Below are 25099 nucleotides of genomic sequence, written 5' to 3'. Positions count from 1 at the left end.
CCGGTTATTAAATTACTTGAATCACATCGCTGCTTATATCACTTTTTTCAGTGCTGTTGTAACTTCGAATAGTTACTAAATGAATGGTTGTAAGTCGAGGACTTCCTGTACAATACATTTTTTGTATAAAATGTACTTTAGAAAGGTTTAGTTAGTTTATTAGTTTTGTATGCTGCCCACTCTCGGAAGACTCCGGGCGGCTTACAATAAAAAAGGGAGGGGGAATACATAAACCAATACAACCATTTAAAATTACAGCAACATTCATAACTTAAAGTGGGGCTGGATAATTCAACAGCCCCAGGCCTGCTGGAACAGCCAGGTCTTAGTTGCTTTACGGAAGGCCGGAAGGGTGGTAAGGGTCCGGATCTCAACGGAGAGATCGTTCCAGAGGGCCGGAGCTGCAACAGAGAAGGCCCTCCCCCGGGGAGTCGCCAGCTGACATTGGCCGACAGATGGAATCCGGAGGAGGCCTAGTCTGTGCGATCTAATTGGTCTTTGGGAGGTGATTGGCAGGAGGCGGTCTCTCAGGTAGCCAGGTCTGATGCCATGTAGGGCTTTAAAAGTAACGACTAGCACCTTGAAGCGTGTCCGGAGACCAATGGGCAGCCAGTGCAGCTCGCGGAGGATAGGTGTAACATGGGTGTACCTAGGTGCACCCACAATCGCTCGCGCGGCTGCGTTCTGGACTAACTGGAGTCTTCGAACACTCTTCAAGGGCAGCCCCATGTAGAGCGTGTTACAGTAATCCAGTCTTGAGGCATTTAAATTGGACGGAATGGGAAGTTGCATTTAGTTTTAATTATTATAATTATATATGCTACAAAACGTGAACTCTCATGCTCATGAGGATAAAAACACAGGTAACAGGGGGATCCCCAATTGGATGGTGTAAATCTCCTTACCTCTTTTGCCAAGACGCTTAATTGCTAGGGCTATCAGACCCCCAGAGATCATCAAAACAACAAGGGATGCTGTGACTCCAGCAGCATAGAGCAAAACTTGCTTTAGGTAATTGGCCGCGTTTTCTGAAATTCAATAGATTAGAAATGAAATAAGTCAGGTTAGAAGCACATTCTTCTCTTGTAAAACTCCAATATCCTAATATCGGCTCTGTAGCTCCATCCATTTACATCAAGAACTAAACTCTCGTGAGCTCAGACTCTGAGCAATGCCCCCCATACTTTGTACCCTTGGAAGTAACATTGCAAGGAAATGTGCCAAGCAAAACTTTCTTAGAAAATGGGGGTGGATGAGTGGGGGGGGGGATATGATTTTTTAAAAAATCTTCAGCATTCCTTTATGAGTCATTTTAGAGAAATAAATATTACAGCAAAACAATGCTTTTAAACATATTGGTAACACACTGGTAAGTGCTTTCTAAGTTATTCTTTGTGATCACTATGTCAAAAGAAACATCTTATAAATTAAATATTTCAGTTTTAGTTTAGTTTAGTTTATTGATCTTGTATGCTGCCCACTCCCGAAGGACTCCGGGCGGCTTACAATAAACAAGGGAAGGGGATAAATAAACAAGACAACACCTTAAAATACGGAACATTCACAATTTCCATGGGGCTGGATATTTCACAAGCCCCCCGGCCTGCTGGAGCAGCCAGGACTTGGTGGCTTTGCGGAAGGCTGGGAGGGTAGTAAGGGTCCGGATCTCCATGGGGAGGTCGTTCCAAAGGGCTGGAGCTGCAACAAAGAAGACTCTCCCCCGGGGAGTCGCCAGCCGACATTGGCTGGCAGATGGAATCCGGAGACCTAACCTGTGAGATCTAATCGGTCTATGGGAGGTAATCGGCAGGAGGCGGTCTCTCAGTTTTGAAATGTTGCCTAAGTGCTTCATTATATTTCTAAGATAGGACACAATAACAACAGCTGTAAAGCAGAGACTGTTATGAAAGTAAATATAAATTACTTTTTCTCTGAAAAAAAAATTAGAGTAAACCAGCAGAGGGCAGCATTAATACACCCTTCTTTGGCAAAAGTCCTACTCTACTCACTGCAGAATTTGTTTTGCAACTGTTCTTCGAAATTGGAGCAGATGATTGCAATTTGCATAGAAAGAGATTGCGGTACCTTGACAAACAGGCATCTCAGCAGACCACCGCCCATCAGGTTGGCAGTGCATCCTACTCGTTCCATTGAGAGTGGAGCCCTCGGTGCAGTAGAAGCGACATGCGGAGCGGTAGCTGAAGGGGCCCCAGGGATGGGAGCAGTTCTTTTTCATGTTCTCCGTCTCTTTAAGGGGGGGACACTTTATGGCTGTGGGGGGAGGCAGGAATTAAAATTAAGAAAAGATCACAGGATCTTTCAGAAATGGACGAAGGCTGATCAAAGGATCACATTGTGGGGAAAAAAAGGCCACAATATTGGTTGTGGTGATACTGATGTTGGAATTAGAAAAAGTAATGGATACATGGTGTTTGTGTGTGTGGCAAAATTCTAAATGTGGTGTGTGTGTGTGAGAGAGAGAGAGAGATAGAGAGAGAGAGAGGGAGGGAGGGGGGGAGAGAGAGTTGTGCTGAAAACTTGGTGTACAGACCTTGGATTCTATTATTAAAAGCAGGGACGTGCAGTCAGGGGAGGCAGAGCCTCACCACTGTCATCATGAAAAGAAAAAAAATGTAAAAGGAAAAAGGCAAGAGCGGAGGTCAGGCTGAGCTAGTTGCTGCCAGAGTCACTGTGGATGACTGTGCTTATTGCTTAACTGTTTAAAAAAGCCTCTAAAAAAGCGCCCTCTACGGGAGGCGGCAGGAGAACGATGTGCCTCATCTAGTCTGGTGTTTTATGATCACTTGAGCGAGTTAAGGAAGGGTTAAAAGCCGAAAAATTCCTGACGTAGATGAGGCACGTCGTTCTCTTGCCTCCTCCTGTAGAGGGCGTTTTTTTAGAGGCTTTTTTAAACAGTTAAGCAGAGTCATCCACGGTGACTCTGGCAGCAACTAGCTCAGCCTGACCTCAGCTCTTGCCTTTTTCCTTTTACATTTTTTTTCCTTTTCGTGATGGCAGGCAAGAGCAGAGTTGAAATCCTCTCTGAAACAGGTGGAAAAGGTACGTGTGGATCGGAGGGAGGGGGAGGAATTCAAACTTCACCCTCATGGTGCAACTCTGTGTGTGTGTGTGTGTGTGTTTGTTTGTTTGAGAGAGGGGGGAGGGAGCATATTGAGACAGTTCTTTAGTTTATGTACTATGTAACACTCTAATACTATGCCTTTGGGTCTTCTGAAATTTTAATTATCCAATCATAAGCAAAAACAATGTTTTCAGCAGAATGAATTTTCACTTCTACTTACACCTGCCAGCCAAAATGCTGCTAGTGGTATTGCTAACATGGGCTGAGGAGGAAAACCTAACTTTTCTGAATCCTGGTGCAACTTTGTGTGTGTGTGTGTGTTTGAGAGAGGGGGGAGGGAGGGAAAGAGGGAGGAAGGAGGGGAAGGGAGAAGAAAAAGAAAAAGAAAGAAGGAAACTTATTTAGCAAAGGAGAAAAACAAATGCTGTCACTTTAAATCGGAACTGAGCATGCCTGGCTGTGGAATTCTGGGAGTTGAAGTCCACAAGTCTAAAAAAATTGCTGCCTCACCAGCCATAAACCTCACCGCACGTCACTGATTGAAAGAGAGAATAATTCTCCCTCCTGTGTACCACTGGATTCCAAGATCATCCTATGACCCTGACGGCTGGCAGTTTCAGGATGAACAAGTGGACAGGTGGATATGTATTTCAGGAAACAATGCCACCAATTACTTCAAATTGCATTCGGCTGGGTCCAGGGGACCACCTGCAGTCACAGAGCCTAAAGTATCCCTACAATGTTAACGTCCAGTTGATCAGATACAGGAACAGACTGCTGGGTGATAGTGGTGTTTGGCTTGACCCAAGAAGGCTCTTTTTTACGGTTTTACCCGAAAGTACATGTAATTAGGCAAGCTTCTTGGAAAGGGCATTTTATAGTTAGGATGCTATTGCAAGAAAAAAAAAGCCTCTCAATACTTCTTTAGTGTGGCCCATCCTACCCAGGAGGGCTTTTGCAGATGGTTTTACTGCAATGTGAAGTTGAAAAGGGTTAGATGTTCCTTCACAATTAATATAGGAGGAGACCAGTGGTGGGATTCAGCCAGTTTGCACCTATTCGGGAGAACCAGTTGGTAACTTTCTAAGCAGTTCAGAGAAAACCAGTTTTTGGAAAAATCTTTTGTTTTTTCCCACTTTAATCCTATAAGGAAGGCAGGAAGGAAACATTCTGGTGTTGTTTCTAGCCTAATCTTTATTGCCCTGCTTACAGAAACTGCCTCTCCAGTTAACCCTTATTACCCTTGTAACAGCTAAGGCGAAGTGCCCATCGACCTGAGTGACATTCAGTTGGCCACGCCCACATGATCACATGACCACCAAGCCCTGCCTACCCAGCTGGTCATTAGGGCAGAGAACTGGTTGGTAAATTATTTGAATCCCACCACTGGAGGAGACCCACGTTGGTCTATGGTGGGGAAAAAAATTCAGGAGTCTGACAACACCTTTCTAATGGACTGCAGCTCATTTTATCAGGGTTGGACTGATTAGGATTTAAACTGAGTGAAGCTTTTCTAAAAAGGTCTACTAGTTTATAGAACCATTGAGCGAGAAAGTGTTGTACTCACAGATATAAAAAAAAATGTCACCTTTTTGGTCCCATTTTCGGAATGGGTTGGTAACATATTAGGTTTTTAATATAGTACAACTATGATAAGTTGCATGTGATTTGTTTTAAATAGAAGCTATCTTCCTTTCACCCATCCCAAACTTATCCCAGTTTAAATCCTACATCTGTCTGGCCACTTTGTGCTTCTGCTGAAGTAAGCTCACAAAATCACGTGGCTGTTAATAATATTTGTTAATTGGAAAAGGTGCTACCAGATTCCTGTGTTTTGCCTTCACAGTTACGTACATTACAGCCATGTGGCATGAAGCCAAGAAGGAGCAGAAGTCTCCCATAAGTCACAGGAAGTGGAATAGGAAACCATCTTAATATATTTTGTTCGTGTACAATTTCTCTAATAGAAGAGAATATACGTAGTTGAACTATGGAATTCGTTGTGCTCTTTAAGCTTAATATTTTGATTGTGGGTGTTTCCCTCCTGCATTTCAAGCAGGATATAGCACTCAATGTGGTAAGTTCTTCACAAAATGGTGCAAATCCTGTCCACTCTCTTGTGGACGTACAGTTCAGCCTTTTGGATCCAATTCTTTTAAAACTCATGTCACAGGAGAAGACACAGCTGTCTTTAATGACATAAAAAGTGAAGGAGAAGGCCTTTAGTGACTGATCAGTTGCTGCACATTAAATTCACAAGCTAGAAATATCTGGGAATATTAGATGCTAAGCCAAAAAAAAAAAAAAACACCATTAAAACCACTTGTATGAAACTTGCTGATTTATTTTAAGTTTTTAAAATTATTTGCCTCATTTCTGCAGAAAGTTCATATTCTACCTATCATTTATCACTGGAATGTATTATTTGATCTGATTTTAGAACAGCACTGCTTCTTTGGTGCTAAATGCTTAAGTCTCAGTTAGGATTGTTCCTTTATGGGAGAGAGGTGAAGGGAGGGGAAAAAAGAACAATCAATGAAAAATAAATGTGTTCTGCATAGAGCATTTGTATATGTGCTTTGGTATATTACTTCATATTGATTGATTGATTGATTGATTGATTGATTTGGTTTGTATGCCACCCTATTCCCGAGAGACTCAAGGCGGCTAACAATCAAAGAGGGAAGGGGGGATACAAAATAAAAAAATAAAAAGACAAACACATAGTAAAAAACAGCAACAGTCATACCCTTAAGTGGGGCTAAGAGATTCAGAGGCCCCAGGCCTGCCGGAACAGCCAGGTCTTAATGGCTTTGCGGAAAGCCTGGAGGGTGGTGAGGGTCCGGATCTCAACGGGGAGATCGTTCCAGAGGGCCGGAGCAGCCACAGAGAAGGCCCTCCCCCGGGGATTTGCCAGCCGACACTGGCCGGCAGATGGAATTCGGAGGAGGCCTAATCTGTGGGATCTAATTGGTCGTAGGGAGGTAATTGGCAGGAGGCGGTCTCTCAAGTACCCAGGTCCGATAACATGTAGGGCTTTAAAAGTAACGACAAAAGTAACAATATTGTATTTTTATTTTGATTATTTGATTATGTCAGGCACCTAGAGTCATTGGGAGGTGGGTGTTTTCTAAATCCAAAAAAATAAAATAAAATGCTGTTGTATATACTTGCAATAAACTAAACATACAGAAAGTGTTTCTGTTGCTAAGATGTGGAAAGGTCTCAAATTTGTTATTTCTGCTGCTTGCTTGGAATTATGAACCAAGAAGCTTCCTCAAACAGGCTGTAAGAGTAAGCTATGTTATGTATCTATATCTGTCATATAATGGCTACAAAAATAAGACCAAAGGCATTATAGAAATAAAAAAAATGACTTACTGAAAATTAAATACTTTTATTTATATTTTTTTGCAATCCTCAACGAATGATATTTTTCATTTTCTGAAGCTCTTTTCCAGCTCTTAAAAATAAGGCTACATTTGATTTGGAGATGAACCACCATGATAGAGATGGAGAATTTCTAGCCTTCAACCCACATGTTTTCTTAAACCTACCTTCACAGATGGGTGTCTCTCCAGTCCAGTTTCCCTGATTTGTGCAGTTCAGCTTCTCTGATCCGGCTAACTCAAACCCAGAGTCGCAGGAGAAGGTGCAGCTGGAGTAATATGCAAAATGTCCATAAGGATTAGAGCAATTTTCTTTGCCGTTCTCTGGGTTTTTCAGGGGTGGGCATTGGACAGCTAAAACAGGTACAAGCACATTAAAATAAACTACATCATCATCTTGGATGAATCAAATAATGCATATTGTTCAATTATGTTCTCACTCAATCAGTTCCATACTGTAAAAAAGCAATTATGCTACTTTCAACTCCTGTCTTTTATAGCAATAGCAATAGCAGTTAGACTTATATACCACTTCATAGGGCTTTCAGCCCTCTCTAAGCGGTTTACAGAGTCAGCATATTGCCCCCCACAGTCTGGGTCCTCATTTCACCCACCTCGGAAGGATGGAAGGCTGAGTCAACCTTGAGCCGGTGAGATTTGAACCGCTGAACTGCAGATAACAATCAGCTGAAGTGGCCTGCAGTACTGCACTCTAACCACTACGCCACCTCGGCTTCTATCAACAGGTGTTTTCAGAATCACACTTCTATAGAGTCAGTTTTCTTTTGAAGATACAGCAATGCAGACGTATTGTATTTTAACTATTTTTATTAATTTGCAAGTTGAGAGGAAGGAAATTTAGACTAATTATTACAGTTTTATCACCTCTTCTGAAAGTAAGCCCCATACAGTTGCTTGAAGTCTCACAAAGCTATCTACTACTTCCCAGACAAGTGGTCAGTTCTATCATTCTCTCTCTCTCTCCTTCCTTCCTTCCTTCCTTCCTTCTTTCTTTCTTTCTTTCTTTCTTTCTTTCTTTCTTTCTTCAGTTATCTATGCATTAATAATGATCTAGTAATATTTTCTTATACATTTTAGGGACCTTTCCTTACATAATTGGTGTTTTCTTTCATTCTTTTGGATTTCTAATTTCTGTTTCCGTTAGTTGGCAATTGCTAAAACCAATCCCACGTGAAAAAGTATTCAAAGCCTTCTTGATTTTAATTGTCAATTTATTTATTCCTGCACATTGTAATATTTATTCATTTATATCTCTGTTTTTCCACTGTTGTGCAAACACAATTCCAGCAGCTGCTAACATGGGTAAAATTAAATATATATTATACTCCCTTTCAAATAGCCAACAAAATATTTCTGGTTTTAATTCCATATCTTGCTTTACGATTGCTTCTAACCACTAACTTCTGAATAGCTACTTGGACCGACCTAAGTACTAATTCATAATTTCATATCCGGTCACATGGGCGGAAAGCCACTCCCATCTGGTCACATGGGCAGCAAGCCACTCCCATCCGGTCACATGGGTGGCAAGCCACTCCCACAAAGGAGGCCACACCCACAGAGTAGGTTCCAACAATTTTTGAAACGCACCACTGCATTACAGTGTAGGCTGCATGATCAGATTCACTCTAGTTTTTTCTTTACAGATGTGCCAAGCATTGAATTTGACAATTCATTTCTCAGTTGGCTTCAGATAGTGTATTCTGCATTCCTTATCAGAAAGTGTGCTTAATACTGACCTTTACAGAAAGGCATTTCTTGAGTCCAGTTTCCTAATGCTGTGCAATCAAGTGTTGCTTGCCCAACCAGTTGAAAACCGGCATTGCAGGAAAAGTTGCAACTGGAGCCATATGCAAAATGGCTATGAGGGTGAAGACACTTTAAATGGCCATTTGCAGGCCTTTGTAGAAATGGGCACTTGGTAGCTGAAATGAACAAAGCAAAGCTGTGGATACAATAAACTGTATATATACTTTATATGTGGATGTTTAACAAAGGTAGTTCTCATGATCAAATTGAACCCAATATTTATGTTGCTAAGTGAGACAACTAAGTGAGTGTTGCCCTGTTTTTCTGACCTTTCTTGCCACAGATGAATCAGTGCAGTTATTAAGTTAGTAACACAGTTATTGAATGAATATGGCTTCCCCATTGATTTTGCTTGTCAGACGTTTGCAAAAAGGATCACATAACCCCAGGAGATGCAACTGTCATAAATATGGGACAGTTGCAAAGCGTCTGAATTTAGACCATATCACGATGGGGCTTGTAACTATGAAAAACAATCCTAAGTCACTTTTTCCAGTGCCATTATAATTTCAAGCAGTCCCTAAATAAACTGTTGTAAGGCGAGAACTACCTGTAATATGTGTAATATTGGGCACTCAGCAATTGAAACAGATTACATGTGTACAATTACTACATAGACACACACACACACACACTAATATAGTATTCATGTAACAAAATATGTAGCACTGAGGATGTTTCCTTAAAACGAAGAAAGTAGAACATACATGATTCAGAGCTTAATACAACTGATAAAAAAATTGTTCTCCAAAATCTCAGGCAAAGGTACCATTCCTCTCAACTAAAGTTTAAGATTCTTATAACAAGAAATATATCTACTGAAAATAGGACCTTGGTTTCAGCAGGCAAAACATTAGCTCTATTCCATTTTTATCATAAGTGTTTATATAAGACTTTGAAAAATGGCTAGAGTTCTGAATGATTATGTTCCATTTCTTATCATTGTTGGGAGGTGGAGTAGATGATTGAAAGCAAAAATCACATTCTATTTCATTTGTCCCCACAGTAGTTACAATCGGTTCACCGACAAAAGGGCGAACGACAAAACCGCGCCCGACTAAACCGCGGTGACAAAACCACGTGTTCTAAAGCGCTCCAACGAATGAGCGCTGAATCGTGCCGACAACAGTGCGGAGACAGAAGCGCACTGTAAAACTAACCCTAACCCTAACCCTAACCCTAACCCTAAACCTAACCCTAAACCTAACCCTAAACCTAAACCTAACCCTAAACCTAACCCTAAACCTAACCCTTACCTTAAGTTAAATCGGCTTTCTGCCGAAGCGCTGTTGTAAAGCTCCCTTTTGTCTCCGCTCTGTTGTCTCTGCACTGTTGTCGCCGCGCTGATGACATCGCGGTTTTAGCGACGCGGTTTAGTTGGGCACGGTTTTGTCGTTCGCCCTTTTGTCGGGTCACGGTTACAGTTATCCATATAGAGCCATTCTTCCATTGATTATGCTATCAATGTAGAGATATCTACTAGGGCAATGGTCAAATACCTGTATCATTAAGATCATGGCCACTGTGAATATCTTTCCCAGCCACAAGAATTATTCCAGCATAAACATCCATTGCTTTAACACTAAAGATGAAAAGCAACTGTAGTTCACTCCCTCTAAATCTGGTATTCATGAATGTATATTGGGAAGAAAGAGAGGAATGCAACTTTGCAACAATTCATGCTTCCCTAATCTGAGGCCTTTCAGATGTGTTAGATAAAAATCTTTGTTATTGTGCTTCTGAATTAACAGGAGATGCATCTGACATGCCTCAAGGATACCCAAATGTGAACAGTTTCAGTATTGTGTTTATATCGTGACCCGTCAAAACTGCGGTCCACTAAAGCGTGCCCGATTAAAGCGCGTACCTGACGTCATCAGCAGCGCGACAAATACGACCGAGGAAAAAAAGGGCGCTTTAAAAAGCGCTTTTACAGCAAGCCGATTCACATAAAGGTAAGGGTTAGGTTTAGGGTTAGGGTAAGGGTTAGGTTAAGGGTTAGGGTTAGGTTTAGGGTTACGTTAAGCGTTAGGGTTAGGTTTAGGGTTAGGTTAAGGGTTAGCGTTAGGTTTAGCGTTAGGTTAAGGGTTAGGCTTAGGGTTAGGTTTAGGGTTAGGTTTGGGGGGGTTAGGGTAAGGTTTTCGTGTTATTTTTAAGTTTCCCGCTCACAGCGTGCTGTTTTCGTCGCGCTGTGATGACGTCACGTACGCGCTTTCGTTGAGCGCACTTTAGTCCACCGCGGTTTTGTGGTGGAACCGTTTATATTACATACATAGGGAATTGCTTATGCACACGTATCTAAATCCGTCGACTTTTGCAACTTCACCCTTATTTCAAAATAAACAGCTAGAACTTACTGGTATCCAAGTTATGTTCCATCTTTCTTGTGACATAGAAAAGTATACCCCAAGGAGCCACTTAGTTGGTTGCTATATTCCCAAAATTCTGAATAAGATTAGTGTGAAATTTGGGGGGGGAAATGAAATTCCATTGTTGCTACTGCTATTTCCTTAGTGTTTACATGACAGCAATATTTCTTAAATGGTTTGCTCTCGGGCCCCCTTCCTGCTTTTAAAAATTTGGAGGAATAGATGGACTGAAGAGGTTTTTGTGAAAGCAGAGAAATGTTGAAAGAACCTTTGAGTTTACCAATTCTTTGGAACCTCTCTGGATTAGATAAGGATGGGAAATTGCCTACATGTGCTTTGGACAGCAGTTTCCCATGAGGGGAGTGCAGGAGTGCAGGATAGTGGTTTCCTATGCTTGTAAACACTGGAAAATGACAAGAATAGCTTTCTTACTTGGAACCATAGTTGGTGCCTTTTAAAGGGCACAAAGTTTCCTATAACTCACTCTCTAATCATTGGGGCTGAAAGACGAAAGCAGAAGCAGTATGCAGTGTGCTTATATTTCGGTAGACCAAGTTGCCCTGATAAAAAAACTCTCACTCTCTAATCACTTTTGGAAACTATTTTTAGGCTATTAGAGACCTTCAGATAACATAAACATGATAAGTTTGCCTTCAATTCTGAATGAAATAAAATATTAATCATAAACTTAAGAATTTAAAATAAACAACCAAAAACTAAACAAGACCGTGGTCTTACAAAGTTATAAACAGCCTAAGGGCCAGGTAAATTTGGAGTATAGAAACTTTTACTATAATATTTTGAAATTAATTATAAAGAACATAAAGCTTCTTGTGATAAATAGATCTTTTTTAGAGATTAGGAAGGCTGACACAATGTCTACAGTCATTATGCCTGCCTCCATGGATAGACTCTGTCCAAAAGATGTTACTGAATGGCAGATATGGAACAAATTTTACCTAACAGGATAGAGATGGTACTGAAAGTGGATTTACAAATGACAGAGCAAAAGAATAACTTGGAAAAGAATGTCTCATTGGGTATACAAAAGAAATTAGCTGATGTTTTAAAACTCAAAAAGGAATATAGAAATCTGAAGTCCATACTGTCACCTGGATATTTTTTTTCTTATTGGATTGCAAGAGAAGTGTAAAGGAATTATGAATCACCTTGCGGAAAAAGAGGAAGAGATGCTATCTAGGAAGCAATCAGACAGGAGAGGTAGGAGCCCCCCAATGGCTTAATGGTCAAAGAAAGAAATGAAGAGAGGACCCACCCTTATGGATCAAATAGTTAAAAGTAGAGGAGGGAAGTTTGTACCTTCAGACTTTAAAAATTATTTTAATGTAGCCTTATGATAAAATAGAATTTGTTTATCTAGTTGTGTTTCGTGTCTGATTTACCTGGAAGGGCAGACATCAGTCTTACAAGTCTGAAGTCACAACCCCCCCACACATACCCTTTTCCATCTCCTTCCTCCAGTATAAAAATCTGTACTACATAAAATAATTGTTTCTTCCAGATGCCATAATTAAAAAGATCTATGAATGTGCAGAAATGGACAGAATGACGGGTTGGCTGAGGGACAAAGGAGAAACGGAACATTATCTTAGCTGGAACCTATGGTATATGCGGGCGACAAGGAGAACAGCAGGGACTTAAAACGGGGAAAGTTAAATAGCAGTTGTTCACAATGGGCACTAAAAGTGAACATGGGTATTGTAATAGATCCCTGAACTTTGTAACGAGAAGATGCTGCTTAGAGACTAAACAATGAGGAAGGGGGGGGAAAAAGTTGGGCTGTGAATGACTGTCACCGTGGGGGGGAGGGGGGTTGTATGTTTAAAATTGTATTTGTATTTGTATGTTTTATTCTTTAAAAAAATGTATAACCAATAAAGATTATTTAAAAATAATAATAATAATAATAATAATAATAATAATAATAATGAACATCAGCCTGAAAAAGTCACCGAAAATCAGATGGTCAAGATCTTGTGGGATTTCCGTATACAAACGGACAAAATACTGGCGCATAATACACCAGACATCACACTGGTTGAGAAAAATAAGGTCACAATCATAGACATTGCAATACCAGGTGATAGCAGGGTCGCCGAGAAGGAATATGAAAAAATCGCAAAATACCAGGACTTAAAAATTGAAATTCAACGACTATGGCACAAACCAGCAGTGATAATTCCAGTGGTAATTGGCACACTGGGTGCTATTCCAAAAGCACTGGAATTACATTTAAAACAGTTAAAAATTAACAAAATCACCATCAGTCAAATGCAAAAAGCCGCACTGCTTGGATCTGCACGCATATTACGAAAATACGTTACGACGTCCTAGGCCCCTGGGTGGGGCCCGACTAGTAACCAATGCCAAATCCGGCGAAACAACTGGCCGCTGTGATACAATTGTACAATAATAATAATAATAATAATAATAATAATAATAATAACAACAACAACAACTCCGCCATTGCCGGTCCCAAGCCCGGATGAGAAAGGAGGAAGGTTGGGGTCAGGTTGGCATCTGGTCCCGTAAAAAAAAACCCCGCCAACCCATACAATATGGTGAAAAAAACAAATAAGAATTCCATACCGCATCGGTCGTTGCGCGGGTTAACAAGGGCCGCGGCGGATGTTGGGGTCCCTGGACATCCGTCGACAAGTGGGCTACAAGTGGACCAGCCAACAAAACGACAAAAATATAGTGCAGATGAAAACCGTGCCATAATGGCCTGTTACTACAACTCAGAGCCAGAAAAAAGAGGCTATTTAAAGAGAATGTATGAATTATGGAAACAACAATATCCACATTCAAATGTTAGTGAACAACGACTAGCAGATCAAAGGCGATTTATTATACGGAATAAAGTGTTTAGTGAAGTTGAACATGAGGAAATTCAGGCAAATTGCAAAACCCCAAAAACAATATCACAAGCGGAAATAACTGATATTCAAGACACAACTAAAGACATTATAGTAGAACTCCCAGAAGAAGCTCTCGGGGAGGAAATAATACCACCACCACTAGAACCAGTTATCACTGAACCAACTGATGAACTAACTCAAAAACAAAAAGAATTGAAGGATAAGATCATGGAGCATTTTCTGCTTAATGAGGAAAGGCAACGTTTACCATCACTAAAAACTGTGCCTAAGAAAATTTTGGCCCCTATCATGAAAATGGTTAATGCAGTGTTTTCAACAATTGAATCGGGATCCATCTTGGAAACAAACCAGTTAATGTACAGCGCAGCTGTAATAGTCACTAATGAACTAGGCATTAAAATTAAAGTACCTAGTCACACAACAGAAAAAGCATCAAAGCCAAAGTGGAAAATCCGTTTAGAACAAAAAATCAAAAAATTAAGGGCAGATGCTAGTAACTTAAAGAACATGCATGAGCAACGGCTTAAAAACAACAAAATCAGAGATCGGCTAATCAGGAGATATAGATTGGATACAAGAAACATCAATGAAGCTGTAGAGATTGTAAAACAGCAGATAACAGCAACAGCTAGAAAAATTGAAAGATATGAGGCACGAATCATCCAATATAAACAAAATCAGCAATTTCGATCAGACCAACGGCGTTTTTATCAAGTCTTAATGTAAATGGTGACACCAAAAGTGAAAAACCAGAAAAACAGGCCACAGTTGAATTCTGGAAAGAATTGTGGGAAATGCAAAGGACTACAACAAGGAAGCAAAGTGGATACATGACTTTGAGAAAAGCATTGGCAACAAACAAATGCAAGTATTAGAAATAACAACTGAGATGGTCAAAAATCGAGTTAAAAAGGTAAAGAATTGGACATCACCTGGAAAGGACCAATTACATGGTTTCTGGCTCAAATATCTGACCAGTTTACATGCAATATTGGCCAGGCAACTGAATGAAATTTTACAAAAGGGCCAAATTGATGAATGGTTGACAACTGGAAAAACATACTTGATTCAGAAAGATGCAACTAAGGGAACAACACCTGAAAACTACAGACCAATAACATGCTTGCCAACAACCTTCAAATTACTCACAGGCATTATTGCAGATAACATGATGGATTATTTGGAAACAAACAACATCTTGCCAGTAGAGCAAAAAGGCAACAAAAGAAGGAGCAGGGGCACAAAAGATCAGCTTCTAATTGATAAAATGATATTAGAAAATTGTAAGAACAGAAAAACGAACTTGAATATGGCCTGGATTGATTACAAAAAGGCATTTGACTCACTGCCACATAGTTGGATCATAAAATGCTTAGAAACAACTGGCATTAGCAAAAATATTACATCCTTTACTGAAAAGGCGATGAAACAATGGAGAACTGAGTTGGCAGTAGGGAATGAGATCTACGGAATGGTTAATATCAAGCGAGGAATTTTCCAGGGTGATTCACTTTCACCTCTTCTCTTCATCATCGCAATGATCCCACTATCAGTAATCTTAAAAAAAAATGAAATTAGGCTACCAAACAGCCAAAGAAGCTGAAAAAAATTTCACATTTACTATATATGGATGATTTGAAACTCTATGGAAAGTCAGAAATAGAAATCCAATCATTGACAAACACAGTCCGAGTATTCAGCACCGATATTTCATGCAGTTTGGCATGGAAAAATGCGCCACTGTATCCATAAAAAGGGGCAAAATCACTGCATGTGAGGGAATTGAAATGCCCAATGGCCAATTAATTAAATGCAAAGAAAATGAAGCCTACAAATACTTAGGCATTCTGCAGTTGGATAACATCAAGCATGGAGAAGTAAAAACTATTGTCAGGCGAGAGTATACCAACAGAGTTAGGAAAATTTTGAAATCTAAATTGAATGGTGGAAATACAATCAAGGCCATAAATACCTGGGCAATACCAGTTATAAGATACACAGCTGGTATAGTTAACTGGACACAAGCTGATTTGGACCTTTTGGACCGAAAAACCAGGAAACGTATATACTCGAGTATAAGCCGACCCGAATATAAGCCGAGGCACCTAATTTTACCCCAAAAAGCTGGAAAAGTTATTGACTCGAGTATAAGCCTAGGGTGGGAAATGCAGCAGCTACCGGTAAATTTCAAAAATAAAAATAGATACCAATAATGTTTTTGAATAAATAAATATTATTTATTTATAAATAAATAACTAGCTCTGTAAGTGGAAAAGAGGGTCAATAAAAACAATATGGTATCAACAATAACTTTAAATGTACAAAAACCTTAGCTCATTCAGCAACCAAGCTAAAACATAAGAGTTAAAATCCTTCAAAACTGGATTCCTCCTCATCATCTGTATGTCCAAACAGAGCTTCAGCATTAGCTAGTGTGAGGTTATCAGCATAGACATTGTCATCATCACTGAGTTCGCAGTCATCACCATCAGAGCTGTCGTTCTCCCACCCTCATACACTCCTTCTTTCTTTCTCTCTTCCCTCCTCTGGATTCAATGGGATTTTTAGAAAATCCACACTCCTGTGCACACACTTCTTCTTTCTTTCTTTCTTCCCTCCTCTGGATTCAATGGGGTTTAGGAAATCTCCCACCCTCATACACTCCTTCTTTCTTTCTCTCTTCCCTCCTCTGGATTCAATGGGATTTTTAGAAAATCCACACTCCTGTGCACACACTCCCTCTTTCTTTCTCTCTTCTTATAGCTAAATTTGATACCATTAAAAATTAAATAGGATTAAAATCTGTGGTTATAATTTACCAGTTGTGTCCACCCCACTCCTTTCACCAGCGTTAGCCCGCTGCACCAAGGGGGACACGTAAGAGGAAGGGGAAAATACAAGAGTGCACGCGGCAACCTCGACGTCTAAGTGGGCAAGTTCACAGCATGCGCGCCTGCACGTCTGAGACAGGGCATAAAAAGGGGAAAAAAGGCTGATTGGACCCAGCTCTGTTTGGGGCGCAGGCGTGGCGCGGCAGCAGTTTTTCAGGCTGCTCCCAGATGGGATTGTAAACCCCTTCTACACCCTGGCTCCTCCTCTTTCTTTCTTTCTTTTTTTCTTTCTTTGAAAGAGAAGCCCAAATTAGCCAAAGGGGGGAAAGCGAGCGAGCAAGGGACCCCAGGAAACTAGACTCGCTTGGCTGGACTACGTACGCTCCTTGGCTTAGTTGCTTTCCACGCGCCTGTTAATATATTCAAGGAAACAAACCGCGGCAGTTTTCCCCAAGGGCAATGCCGAAGAGCAGAGCCCGGAGAAAAACCAAGGAAGTCACGGAGGGCATTTGCCACTTTCTCTAGAAGGTGATACGAGCTTCCCTTTCGAATGGGAAGGGACGGGGGGGGTTGGCTGGGCTCTTCCCAGCAGGAAAGGGGGTTGTTTGAAACATTGGGACCGGGGGAGGGGTTGGTTTTGTTTTGTTTTGAAAGGAAATCTCAACCTGTTACAATCGTCCTTCCCAAATGAGCCGAGGAGGACAGCGGTGAAAAGTTTTCTCCAACATTTAGGGGAAAGTCGCGAGCAGCATTGCCCTCACAACTGAGGGGAAAAAACCCGCCCTCTTCCCCTTCCAGGTTTTCTTTAAAAGCAGGCAGCGCTCCTTGGCCGCAGGGCTTCACAGGGACCCTTTCCCCCTCCCACTGCTTCGCTCGCTCGCTCACTTTCCCCCCTTTGGCTAATACAATCCCCCTCCCTTCCCATCTGGGAGCAGCCTGAAAAAACTGCTGGCAGGTATGCGGTTCCTAGGTCAGCGGCGCGTGGGATCAAACTAGGAAGAAACTGGAGGTGGGGGGGAGCAGTTTGAGAGACTATGGAGAATATGGACTTCAGAGGTGGACCAGAAAGAGGTCCCGACAAAGATCCGAGGCTGAATTCGGCAGTGTTTATGGATCAGGGTCAGCCCCACCAGCTGGCGACAGGAGAGCAGAGAGGAGCGGACGGAGCAGAAGCAGCCCCAGGGCTCCGCTGCCACTCCCCGCATTTTCTGGACAGGGATCCCTTGGAGAGGGGATTCCTTCCTGCGAGACCCCGTCCACAAAATGCAGGGAGCGGCAGCGGAGCCCCGGGGCTGCTTCTGCTGCGTCCGCTGGACTGTGGGGCTTGGAAGGGGGCGGGAAGAGCGGCGGGGTGGCGGTGGCCGGCGGTGGCAGGCTGGTTCGCCTCCTCCTCCTCCAACAGGCAACAGCACTGCCGGATCCAGTTGTAGACTCGAGTATAAGCCGAGGCGGCTTTTTTCAGCCCAAAAAGTGGGCTGAAAAACTCGGCTTATACTCGAGTATATACGGTAATGACAATGCACTACAGTTTACATCCACGTGGTGATACTGATAGACTATATCTGCCCCGAAAATCAGGTGGCAGAGGATTATTACAAGTGAAGCAAACAGTTGAAGAAGAAAAACATGGACTGGCTGATTATTTAAAAGAAAATCAAGAACATCTATTAATCGAAGTAAAGAACAAAAATCTACTGAAGGCCCAACAGACGAAACAAGAATACAGAAAAGATGTGATAAAATCAAGAATGGAGAGTTGGCAGAACAAAGCACTGCATGGCCAATTTCTGGAAAAAATAAAAGATAAAGTGGACAGTGAACAAACTTGGTTATGGTTAACAACAGGTACATTAAAGAAAGAAACAGAGTCACTAATCCTGGCTGCGCAAGAACAAGCTATCCGCACAAATGCCATTAAGGCCAAAATAGAAAAATCCTCTGATGATGCCAAATGCAGACTTTGCAAAGAAGCTGATGAAACTGTTGATCACATACTCAGCTGCTGTAAAAAAATCACGCAGACTGATTATAAATTGCGGCACAATTCAGTAGCACAGATGATCCATTGGAATTTGTGCAAAAATTATAATATCAAAACAGCAAAAAACTGGTGAGAACATCAGCCTGAAAAAGTCACCGAAAATCAGATAGTCAAGATCTTGTGGGATTTCCGTATACAAACCGACAAAATACTGGCGCATAATACACCAGACATCACACTGGTTGAGAAAAATAAGGTCACAATCATAGACATCGCAATACCAGGTGATAGCAGGGTCGCCGAGAAGGAACATGAAAAAATCGCAAGATACCAGGACTTAAAAATTGAAATTCAACGACTATGGCACAAACCAGCAGTGGTAATTCCAGTGGTAATTGGCACACTGGGTGCTATTCCAAAAGCACTGGAATTACATTTAAAACAGTTAAAAATTGACAAAATCACCATCAGTCAAATGCAAAAAGCCGCACTGCTTGGATCTGCACGCATATTACGAAAATACGTTACGACGTCCTAGGCCCCCTGGGTGGGGCCCGACTAGTAACCAATGCCAAATCCGGCGAAACAACTGGCCGCTGTGATACAATTGTATAATAATAATAATAATAATAATAATAATAATAATAATAATAATAATAATAATGGTTTCTTCCTAGTTTAATTTGTTTCTTGTTCTACATTACCATCTACACAGCACTGGATTCCCTATCTAACTGCCAAGACTGTATTCTCTATTTACCTTCACAACTGGGTGTGGCTGCAGACCACTTTCCCAAATGTGTGCACTGAAGTTGACTTGTTCCAATGCGTACAAAGCCCACATCACAGGAGAAGGCACAACTGGAATTATAAGCAAAACTTCCATGTGGATGAGAACATTTTAATTCTCCATTTTGAGGAGTATCCAGGTTTGAGCATTCAATAACTAGAATGAGAGAGATTGTTGGTGAAAGAAAGAACAGCCAGCCCAATCATTCCAAAAGAAAGTCCAAGAATGAAATCAGTGTTCCTCAAAGTGGAGATTTCTACATATCTCCAAAGTCGAGATTTCCAGATTACAATATTGTGTTTAAGTTGAAACTGTCCAAAGTTGAAAGAGCTGGCTAATGTCAGAAAAACATTAAATTTCATTGGAGAAAACAGCAACAAAAATCAAGGTGAGGTGAAGGAACTTTACCATGGCATGCTGGTAATGGAGAACTCCAACGCCTGGTTGCCAAACAGGAGGTTGTGTTTGTTCCATTCAAGAGAAAGCCAGGTTCACATGCAAACTGACAGGTGGATTGGTAAGCAAACTCTGCAAATGGGTGAGAGCAGGCCATCTCCCCATTTTTAGGATTCTGCAAAAGGTGGCATTGCATAACTGGAAAAAAAAAGGCACAGATTTGATAAAAAAATATTGACTTTTAAGCATGGCTCAGTTTTATGATAGATTTTTCTTAAAGGAAACCATGTTTAGACACTGATACAGATTAACAGAGTTGGAAGGGACCTTGTAGCAGGGGTGGGTTTCAACTGGTTCGCGGCGGTCCCCGCGAACCAGTTGGTCGGCGAACCCGGAAGTAAGTAACTTCCGGGAACGGCGAAGGGCCCACCCACCCGCCCGCGGTCCTTATCGGTCTTTGAAGGCTTCTGCGCTTCCACGCAGGCGCATGGCACATACAGCGCCTGCGCGATTCTCCGCGAGCAGATGGATGGCACATACAGCACCTGCGCGATTCTCCGTGAGCAGCTGGAGCATCGCGCAGGCGCTAAGATGCGTGCGTGAACTGCGTGCGTGCACGAGGACGACGACGACCCCGTTCCAACCGAACCGGTTGGAACGGGATTAGCAACCCACCACTGCCTTGTAGGTCATCTAGGAGACCCTGCACCATTTCTGACAAATGGCAGCCCAATCTCTTCTTGAAAGCTTCCAGTGATGAAGCCCCCACAACTTCTGAAGGCAAGTTGTTCCATTGGTTGATTGCTCTCACTGTCAGAAAATTTATCCCTATTTCCAGGTTGAATCTCTCCTTATTCAGTTTCCATCCGTTATTCTTTGTCTGGCCATCAGGTGCTTTGGAAAATAGGCTGACCCCTCCTCTGTGTGGCAGCACCTCAAATATTGGAACACTGCTGTCATGTCTCCACTGGTCCTTCTCTTCACTAGACTAGCCATGCCCAGTCCCTGCAACCGTTTCATTGTATGTGTTAGCCTCCATTCCCCTAATCATCCTTGTTGCTTTTTTCTGAACTCTTTCTAGAGTCTCAACTTCTTTTTTATAGTGTGGTGAAGCATTATTCTAGGTGTGGTCTTATTAAGGCTTTATTGAGTGGCATAAGTACCACACTTGATCTTGACTATATCCCTCTGTTAATGCAATTTAGGATTGCACTGACTTTTATGGCTGCCGCTGCACATTATTATGTTGTATTGCATCATATTTAATTGGTTGCACACTAAGATTCCGAGATCCCTCTCACAGTTACTGCTATTAAGCCTGGTTTCACCCAGTGTACTTCACACAGTATATGTGTACTTTTGGTTTTTCTTGCTTAAGTGTAAGACTTCACTTTTCTCTACATTGAATTCCCTTTTATTAGTAGGGCCCAGTGTTCACATTTGTTTATGCTTGGATTATTAATTTTTGGATTACTTTTATAACATTATGTTCTCTCTAGTTCAGTGGTCGGGAAATGCTGGGAGGTTTCCTGATGAAGCCAGTCAATTCATGATTGCCAGTCTATAACTGCTACATAACCACAGGTTCCTCCTCCTTAATTTCATGAATGTCATTGACATAGAGAAAGATAAAGATTTCTTCATAAAAAGAGAACAAAATGGTTCCACCACAAAACCGCGTTCGACTAAAGCGCGCTCGACGAAACCGCGTACCTGACATCATCACAGTGTGACGAAAAAAGCACGCTGTGAGCGCTAAAGCTAAAATTAACCCCGAAACCTAAACCTAACCCCCCGAAACCTAACCCTTAACCTAACGCTAAACCTAACCCTAACCCTTAACCTAAACCTAACCCTAACCCTAACCCTTAACCTAATCCTAAACCTAACCCTAAACCTTAACCTTAACCTAACCCTAAACCTAACCCTAACCCTAAACCTAACCCTTACCTTAACTTGAATCGGCTTGTTTTCAAAGCGCTTTTTAAAGCGCCCTTTTTTCTCCGCGGTCGCTGTTGTCACGCTGCTGATGACGTCAGCGACGCGCTTCAATCGGGCGCGCTTTAGTGGACCGCGGTTTTGTCGTGCCACGGAACAAAATAACTTACCTGTATCCCTAATTTGTGTGCAAAATACCTTTGAGAATAGTTAAGTGGCCAGTATGTTCTGACCAGAAAGGAGAGGTAAAATCAAATGAGAATCTGAGAACGTGAAAACCTTTGAAATGATGTTACACGAGGAGCATCTTTTTTGGAAGGGAGACGCATTCTGGAATGCCCAGAACTCTGAAAATTGCCAGGGATGACAGTTTTCTTCCAAAACAGATTATCTCCAATGCATGGGAGAAGGATGCTATTACAAATACAGTGGACAGTATTGGCAATGTCATGACAACTAGTACATTTCGTAGCAATGGGGATGTGATAAATTAATCAGAAGCTTCCTTGTCTTCTTGCGGTACCTACCAAATATTACTCAGTTCTCCTCACTAATGCCAGAATCCTGAAATGGAGATTAAGAAGAAATAGAAAGCCTCAAACCTCGGCAGGTTGGCTCTGAAGCACTCCATGCTCCAGACGCTTCACACATAGTGGTCTCTGCTCCGTTGATCAGAAAGCCTTCTTTGCATTTAAAGTTGCAACTAGACTGGTAATGAAATTCCCCGTGGATATGATTGCAGCTGAAGTTTCCATGTTCAGGGTTATTTAATGGCTGGCACTGGACAGCTAAGGGCAGAAAAGGAAGGAAGGATGGAAGGAGGAAGGAAGGAAGGAAGGAAGGAAGGAAGGAAGGAAGGAAGGAAGGAAGGAAGGAAGGAAAGGAAGGAAGGAAGGAAGGAAGGAAGGAAATGGAATGGAATGGAATGGAATTAGAATGCATAAAAGCAAAACATATATAAAAAGACTATGCCAAAGACAATACTTTCAAATGATTATATGTTTAATAAATGGGAATGATAAATTATTACTACATGTCCCAATGTTCCTACCCTTCCCTCATACCAGCCTGATAATTTCTCAATGAACTCAGGATTTGTAAAACATCTTTATGACACAAATTATCTAACTTAATCCTACGGATAGCCACACATTTTCCTGGAAGTAAAAATTATTGCACCGATTGATTGACTTCTCAAAGCATAGGCCTGCCCTATGGAATGGATCTTTTCCAAACTTAATTTCCCCCCTATTTGTTTATCTGTAACAGCATAGTGTAATGCTGTGTACTTCTAGGCTCCAGATTCTAAAAGTCTAAAAGAATTGCAGCATGTCTTTCTTGGCTTTTGAAACCTGACATCAGAACAACTAGTAAATTTTGTAAAAATGGGGGATGCGATAAATCAGTTAAGAAAGCTTCTGTGTCTTCTTGCTGTAGTACCTACTAATTATTACTCAGTTGTCATCCCTAACACCAGAATCTTGGAACTGAGGAGAAATAGAAAGCCTCAAACCTCGGCAGGTTGGCTCTGAAGCACTCCATGCTCCAGACGCTTCACACATAGTGGTCTCTGCTCCGTTGATCAGAAAGCCTTCTTTGCATTTAAAGTTGCAACTAGACTGGTAATGAAATTCCCCGTGGATATGATTGCAGCTGAAGTTTCCATTTTCAGGGATATTTAATGGCTGGCACTGGACAGCTAAGGGCAAAAAAAGAAGGAAGGAAGGAAGGAAGGAGGGAGGGAGGGAGGGAGGAAGGAAGGAAGGAAGGAAGGAAAGAAAGAAAGAAAGAAAGAAAGAAGGAAGGAAGGAAGGAAGGAAGGAAGGAAGGAAGAAAAGAAAGAAAGAAAATGGAATGGAATGGAATTAGAATACATAAAACATGTATAAAAAGACTATGCCAAAGACAATACTTTCAAATGATTATATGTTAAATAAATGGGAATGATAAATTATTACTACATGTCCCAATGTTCCTACCCTTCCCTCATACCAGCCTGATAATTTCTCAATGAACTCAGGATTTGTAAAACATCTTTATGACACAAATTATCTAACTTAATCCTATGGATAGCCACACATTTTCCTGGAAGTAAAAATTATTGCACCGATTGATTGACTTCTCAAAGCATAGGCCTGCCCTATGGAAAGGATCTTTTCCAAACTTAATATACCCACTACTTTTTTATCTGTAACAGCATAGCGTAATGCTGTGTACTTCTAGGCTCCAGATTCTAAAAGTCTAAAAGAATTGCAACATGTCTTTCTTGGCTTTTGAAACCTGACATCAGAACAACTAGTAAATTTTGTAAGAATGGGGATGCGATAAATCAGTTAAGAAAGCTTCCTTATCTTCTTGCTGTAGTACCTACTAATTATTACTCAGTTGTGATCCCTAACACCAGAATCTTGGAATTGAGGAGAAATAGAAAGCCTCAAACCTTGGCAGGTTGGCTCTGAAGCACTCCATGCTCCAGATGCTTCACACATAGTGGTCTCTGCTCCGTTGATCAGAAAACCTTCTTTACATTTAAAGTTGCAACTAGACTGGTAATGAAATTCCCCGTGGATATGATTGCAGCTGAAGTTTCCATTTACAGGGATATTTAATGGCTGGCACTGGACAGCTAAGGGCAGAAAACATATACAATGCTTTAATACCACTAAAGATGGAAACATTTTGAAAATTTGAAGTCATTAACAATACTTTTATTATGTTGAAAACCTAGAACACTGGAGACAAAAACGTATTTTTAGTACATATATTATGTTCTTACTTTACAAAATTATAACTTCATAGAAATATATTTAGCCTATAACACAAAAGTATAGCTTTATTATTATAAATATCTTTCATGTTTATGCTTGTCACAAAGGAACTGCAAGCTGCCAAATTTTACACAATACAGCATGACTTCAGCAATATTGGGAAAGATACAGACACACAGTGAATCCTGGGGTCATAGCCATAGTACACAGAGAAGGAAATAAGAGGGGCTGTAAGACATGTAAGCATAGGTTTAAAAGCAGCATACTACTATATCATAGTTTCAATGTACCATTTTGATCTGATAAAGAGCCGAGGTGGCGCAGTGGTTAGGGTGCAGTACTGCAGGCCACTTCAGCTGACTGCTATCTGCAGTTCAGCGGTTCAAATCTCACAGGCTCAAGGTTGACTCAACCTTCCATCTTTCCGAGGTGGGTGAAATGAGGATCCAGACTGTGGGGGCGATATGCTGACTCTGTAAACTGCTTAGAGAGGGCTGAAAGCCCTATGAAGCGGTATATAAGTCTAACTGCTATTGCTAACTGCTATAATCATTCAATAAGATATATTTTTTAATTACCTAAAGTAAAAAACTTTTCAACTGCTAGACCACTCAGTTGCTCTCTCCTGATATGCATAAAAGGATATGTATTGGCTATCAGTTAATGATCTTTAACTAAAGCAAAAATGCTTTCACCATCCCAAAAATTGTGGGAGAGGGAACTGGGTCACCTCCGGTCTCCCTGAAGATGTATCAGGTTCTAGGATCAGGTTGCCAGGATTATTATTTCCAACACCTTAAGCAAAGAGAGCGTTGTTTATTT

At 41.3% G+C, this 25099-nt stretch overlaps 1 protein-coding gene across 3 annotated transcripts in view; it reads right to left on the bottom strand.

The window, feature by feature from the left end:
• SELP (selectin P) overlaps nt 1-25099 on the bottom strand; it is a 53456-nt gene that overhangs the window by 7671 nt on the left and 20686 nt on the right. For 2 of the 3 annotated variants that reach the window (XM_032226137.1, XM_032226139.1), the window contains 9 exons: nt 23950-24135; nt 23023-23208; nt 22112-22297; nt 19584-19769; nt 19146-19331; nt 8232-8417; nt 6640-6825; nt 2086-2271; nt 906-1028 (listed from right to left, as the gene is read on the bottom strand). In XM_032226137.1, the coding sequence (XP_032082028.1) occupies nt 906-1028; nt 2086-2271; nt 6640-6825; nt 8232-8417; nt 19146-19331; nt 19584-19769; nt 22112-22297; nt 23023-23208; nt 23950-24135 (1611 nt within the window). The remainder of the gene's footprint in view (nt 1-905; nt 1029-2085; nt 2272-6639; nt 6826-8231; nt 8418-19145; nt 19332-19583; nt 19770-22111; nt 22298-23022; nt 23209-23949; nt 24136-25099) is intronic. The other variant, XM_032226138.1, reaches the window with a different exon arrangement.

This window comes from Thamnophis elegans, chromosome 11 (assembly GCF_009769535.1).
Source record: "Thamnophis elegans isolate rThaEle1 chromosome 11, rThaEle1.pri, whole genome shotgun sequence".
Classification (NCBI taxonomy): Eukaryota; Metazoa; Chordata; class Lepidosauria; order Squamata; family Colubridae; genus Thamnophis; species Thamnophis elegans.
This window is presented reverse-complemented; position numbering and strand designations above follow the sequence as displayed.